Consider the following 6,000-nt stretch of genomic DNA (forward strand, 5'->3'; position numbering starts at 1 on the left):
TTTGGTCTAGCTTATAATTAAATGTTTTTAGAGCTACTCTAAAAGGAAACAATGCAATTGTACTTATTGGGAAAATACAGGTAAGTTTCAAATAACTTGTCAACCTATTAATGTTAACCGAGGCCAAATACAATTTAAAAAAATAATGACTTCTTGTAAGTATATAATAATTCCATTTAATTTTAAAATGTCACTAAAATAGTAGAATGTGAAAAGCTTACACAGACCCTACTTTCTAATCATATATACACTTTATAGTAAAAATTACCATTTATGGGATGAAGTTATTCTCAGTTACCGCACATTTACATATTTTAATGCAATATGTTCTGTAACCTCAAAGAAATTGATTCTGCATTTACAGAATTTAAAAATGTTTTAACACCAAGATGCCCAATAATTAAACCCACTCTCCTAGCTGAAATACACCAGTGTCTTAAGCCATGTCCCTCCCAATTTACACCTACCCAGTCAAGTATGTCCTGCTGATTGGGCCTAAAGATCTCACTCTCCTGCTGGCCAAACTCTCTGTAGGGTCAGGCATTGAATTGGAGATGCAAGCACTGATATCAATTAATTTTTCCACAAACATGTACACAAGAAATTAATACTATCTCCAAAAAACCGAACAGTGGTGGGCCACTTTTCTGCACTCTTCCCCTCCTCGTCCCCCAAACAATGTATGCTACCTCTCCCACAAATAAATTAATGCTGAAAGTTCTCCCAAAACACTTAAGTGTAGATTGATTACAGACTCCTTTGATGGGAAGACTGGGGAGCCCACAGGCATCCCGTTTTAGGAGATGCAAGAGAGCAGGGGACCCTAAACCTAACACTCAGTGCCTCTGCACGCCCCATGTGTGCAACCATTCCAACAGCAGCCAGCAATTAAGAGCTCCCACACAGGAGTGACAGCTCCATCATCCTGACAATAGAGCTAACTTTGCAGGTTTATGATGACATCACTTCACAGTTTACACTCAGTTCATATTTGGAAGGTTTTCTTTGCAACTGTAAGCATGCCAAAATTTTAGAAGAAAGGTGAGATTCTGCAGAAGTTGATAGCACTCACTTAGCAAAAGATTCCTACCCACGCTGGGCAAATGGAGTTTAAGATAGTTAGTATATAGTGATTTAATTTATTTTTAAATGTCCTGCATTTTGGATGTATGACAACTTGACATATCACATGCAGTTAAACTGAGCCGTGGATCTTTTCTACCACACAATCAATCAGAAACTAACCTGGCTACCAAACACCTGAAACATTTGCTCTTCTTCCTCAAAATAATGTAGTTAATATTGAAAAATGATTAGCTTTAAACTACCTTGGTGAGGAGATCAGATTTATAAGATTAACAGTTCATTCCAGACTATCTGAACAATTGGAAAATAATTTTAACAGGAAATTGCAATCTATGATTTCAAATCTATAGAACATATGAAAATAGTCATTAGACACTCAAGGTTTGCAAGCCCCAAACATGACCTACTTTATGTCCCTGTATCTGTTTGGCAATTCCACATTGCATTTTTCACTCCAGAACAAATGGATAATACACTGACTTTGAAGCATCTATAAATAAAATATAGCCAGCAGGCACTTATGTGGAACCCCACGGTAACAAATCAGCATGCATCCATGAGGGAGGAAAAAATTAGGAAATATTTTAGTTAAGCTTCCAAAGGGCCATTCTAAACAACAAGACAACATTATGCAGCATATATACTATCTTTTCCAAATGTATCAGCTAATACTCGGCCACAAACAAATCTAAATATATGCTAGTAACTTGAGTTGCTCAAGTTTCAGAAGCTTATATTAGTCCAACATATTCCATTGATAGAGTTTCTTCTTTACTATTAATCATTTACATTATGGTAATGACTAGATGCTTCAAATCAAGTCAGTGCTCCCCTGTATTAGACAATGTACAAAAATAAGTGACAATCCATATTTCAAGATTATTGGAGTCTGTCATAGTTGAGTTATAAAACAAAATGAGATGTTGCAATAGATTCATAATCATCTTTATGTTTAAAAGAGATACTTGGAATCCTTCATATTTGGAAGATCCAGGGGAATTTCTCTCTTAAATCAAAAGCTTTCCAAATGCATTACTTGGAAATCTCAGAATGAATTCCTCTCCACCTCATATTCTATTTAAAAGGCTTAATACATTTCACAATTGTTACAATACTTCTTAAAGTAGTTAAGTATTCCTAATTTTATCTGTGACTAGAACTGTTGAAAAAAATTAAGCTTTACCTTTCTACTACTACTTGTCTAAAAACCTCCTATTCTATTGTTAAAAAAAAATTAAAACATTCTGTTTCAGCAGGCTCTCTTTTAAAAGGCTCTAATTGTTTTCTACTACACTGGAGTCAAACATGGCAGGAAATAAAGTGAAAAATATGCTGTAGCTGTACCATATGGGTTTGTGTACTATTCCACATTAAATACTGACCTAGTGTTATAGGGAATATGTTCATCCAATCGAAGACCAACTTCTGACATTCAGACTAAGTTAAGTCTATGAAACACCTGGTAATTTTTTTTTAATGACCTCTCATCAAGGAAATCATTCAAATTTTCAGAGAGCACTTATGGTCTGTGCACAATAATGTATTAACTTCCTGCCAATGGAAGTTCTGATCATTTGCCAGAATGGAATGTGAATCCATACTAGGAAGTACAAAGATTTGATACTAAAAACAAAGTCAGTAATTGCAAGGCTTCACTTCTTAGTTTTCAGGTCAACCTCCTATTGCAAATCTAATTTTTAGATTAAAGTTTCCTAACTAACCACCAATATTTTTTTTTAGCACTCCTCTGAATGCATCTGCACTGAAAACTGCTTTAGATGCTGAAGATTTCGAGTCATGAGGAACAGAGATAGATACTAACAAAGTACAGCTTGCTGGTTCTTAGAGATTTGTTTTCCATGAGATTTAAAAGTTATGGTTTTAAAATAGTGACTATAGAATAAGCATATCCCATTTTATTAAATGAATTTGCCAATTTTCACCTCTCAGCAACTACAAACTTATGAAGACAGTCTCTGTATAGCGTGATTATTTTCTGAACTCATCCTTGTTTAAGGACAGCATGATTCCTAACTTTTACATGTTGAAAAATGAATAAATTTTTGGTTGGTAGAGGTCTAAGACCAAATGGGGTTTTGTGCTTCATGACAAGTTATGCAGCGGAATGCATGTTTATAATGGAACTTTTAAATAAGCCCCAAACTCAAATTGTGTTATTCCAACTCACATTCTTCATTTCCCTGAACAGTGATTTGTAATGAGTTAGATCCAATTTGACCTAGATTTGTAACTCAACCAATGGGTACTATACTTGTGCACATTCTCTTATAGGGACACAATGATTACACAAGCTATCAGTTCAATTGATTAACCAATAAGTGTCTCAGTATTATTTAATCAAGCTACAAGTTAGATGGAAGTACTGATGAACAAGGACAGTTGGCTATTACAGGATGTGCCCATTTTAAAATTTCTACTCATTACATTGTTCATCACAAAGTTACAAAAACGTGAGCAAAATCCAAGCAAGCTAAGTAGTTTTTGATCCACTTCAGGATTTCAAGTTCAAGGAATGAGGGCAGGACTGAACAGCTACCTGTCACTAAAGCATACTTTTTTTTTTTTAATTGTACCTGCCCTGTTAACTCAGTTACACATCCAACAGTTAAGACAGCAATTTGGTTCAAATCTAAACAGCAGAAAAGTAACACTATCTTTCATCAAATTAACAAAGCAGTGGGGCATGGTCAATGGTTTCTGTAGCAAACTACCTGTTGTGAGGCAGCGTCATTTAAATTCACAAGCTGGGATTTTTATATAAACATTAAAATAGAATCAGTACAGCACTCCTTGTTTTTTTTTTTTTTTTAATCTTTAAAAAAAACAACCCAGCTTTACACTAACCTCATATTTAGTTTCCAAGGTACTGCAGATATTTCAACTTTGATCACACAGCTACATCATACATATAGTCAGGGGGAAAATGAAAGTTTGACACCCAAACAGCATGGATGGTAATTTAGCATTATGGGATAAACTCATTAGCAGAAACATCCATCTAAAGTGACCAACAAAGTTAACTCATATGCCGAAGACCAACTGTTAATTTTACCATCCCACTGTAATGAGCAGGATTAGCCACACGTATCTGTGGTTGTTTCAAGATCTCTGAAGTCACTGGAAAAAACACTATCAGCTTATACAGTATTTGTTTTTGTTTGCCATCATGCAAACTATAAATGTTTCTTTACATGAAGGCTTGGATTCTGTAGCAAAATTTTGGTGCCACAAACACAGGATACACAGGGTCCTGATTACTGGATGTGCAAGAAGGAAGGAATCCAGCTAGACTTTCAGATCCCCAGCTGAAACTGTTCCATTGACAACTAAAAAACATTTTTACTTGTAGACTGAACACACATGATGCTGAGCTCTAGACCTCAATGACTTCCACTACATCATGTTTGCAGACACTTTTCAGTAGATCTACATTAATGTTTCTGCATAGGCTAGCACAACACCCCCTCTCTGCTGAAGGCTCTTTATCTTCCCCATTTTCTATCCCTATTCATCTGCCTATGTAACAGAAGACAAAAAAATGAATGTTCAACTGGACGGTATGCCCTAAAAAAACACTTTAGAATTTAACATTTTAAAAAACAAAAATGTTAAGTATAATATACATTCTAATTAGCTTTCACAAATGAGGTAAACACATGAATAGCTGAAACTTCAGTTACTCCAAATTCTTTTGGGGAAGGTGAATCACCAATTAGATGCATAAAGAAAACAACTCACCTACTACCATGAGCGTGAATTCAAACCCTCTCTTCACAGACTTTCTGTAAACTTGATTTGGGAGATTTGCAAACCCCACATATCCTTCAAGGTTCTTCTGTTGCTAATACAAAAACAAAGACATTTAAATAGTCAAAAGAAATGCTTGTAATTTTTTAATACACTTCAGACTAATCTTCATTAGCTTTTAACATCTGTACAACTGTTATGCCAATCCTGATTTAAATCAAGATGTTTATTCATTAAATTGTAGACAATTTAGTAAACTGCAGCACCAGGCAGAAGACTGGAGTGGGGGATAGCCAGCCATTGTCTACAATGGTATTTTGCATAATTATAGCTATACCATTGGGGTGGTACTGGTGCAAACTCCCAGTATACATGGCACTGCAACAATATAAAAAGTGACTTAGGCCATGTCAGCACTATAGACTTCTGCCGTCATGTTATTTTGATCGAGTGTGAAGAGGTGTGATCCCTGACTGAAATAACTGTCAACAGAAGTCCCTACTGTGGATGCAGTTATACCAGAAAAGATGCACTTTTAATGGTACAAAATATTTTGCTTGTGGGGGGTGGTATGAGACTGGCAAAACTGCACTTTGTATCAGTATATCTGCATCCACACTACCAGCACTTTGCTGATCTACTTTACCTGTATTCCTATATCAGTAAAGCACTCCTAGTATAGATATGCCTTTGCATTGGTGCAATTTAGCCCAATCTGAAACTGAGGCAAGTCACACCAGTGCACCACTTCTACATGGGATCATCACTAGTGCAGCTAGTTCAGTGTGATTGTACTGGTACAAAAAAAACCTACTGTAGATGTGACATAAGTCTCCATTTCCTCACCAGTAGTTCAGAAGGATGCCTTTTGTAGGGAGAGTTGGGAAGGATGTGGGTGTTGTCAGTGCCTATTTTGCCACCTATTAATAAAGGCTTTTGCAGGTGCTTAATCCTACCCCTTCTTCAAACTAGATCAGTGGTTTTCAACCCACTGGCCACTTGCAGCCCAATCAGCACACAGCTGTGACCCATGTGACATCCTAAGGGCCATACAGGTAGTATATATATTGAGTGGGTGCAGTCCATGTAACACAGAGAGCTGCATATGAGGCCCACAATGGTAAATAGGTTGAGAACCACTGATTG

At 36.2% G+C, this 6,000-nt stretch overlaps 1 protein-coding gene across 1 annotated transcript in view; it reads right to left on the bottom strand.

The window, feature by feature from the left end:
• The window catches only part of SEPTIN7 (septin 7), a 106,827-nt gene extending 101,885 nt beyond the window's left edge, over window positions 1–4,942 (bottom strand). The window contains exon 1 of the mRNA XM_065400019.1: window positions 4,846–4,942. Coding sequence (XP_065256091.1) covers window positions 4,846–4,855 — 10 coding nt within the window. The 5' untranslated portion in view covers window positions 4,856–4,942. The remainder of the gene's footprint in view (window positions 1–4,845) is intronic.
• Window positions 4,943–6,000: the final 1,058 nt, after the last annotated feature.

The sequence above is a fragment of the Emys orbicularis genome, chromosome 2 (genome assembly GCF_028017835.1).
Source record: "Emys orbicularis isolate rEmyOrb1 chromosome 2, rEmyOrb1.hap1, whole genome shotgun sequence".
Taxonomy (NCBI): Eukaryota; Metazoa; Chordata; order Testudines; family Emydidae; genus Emys; species Emys orbicularis.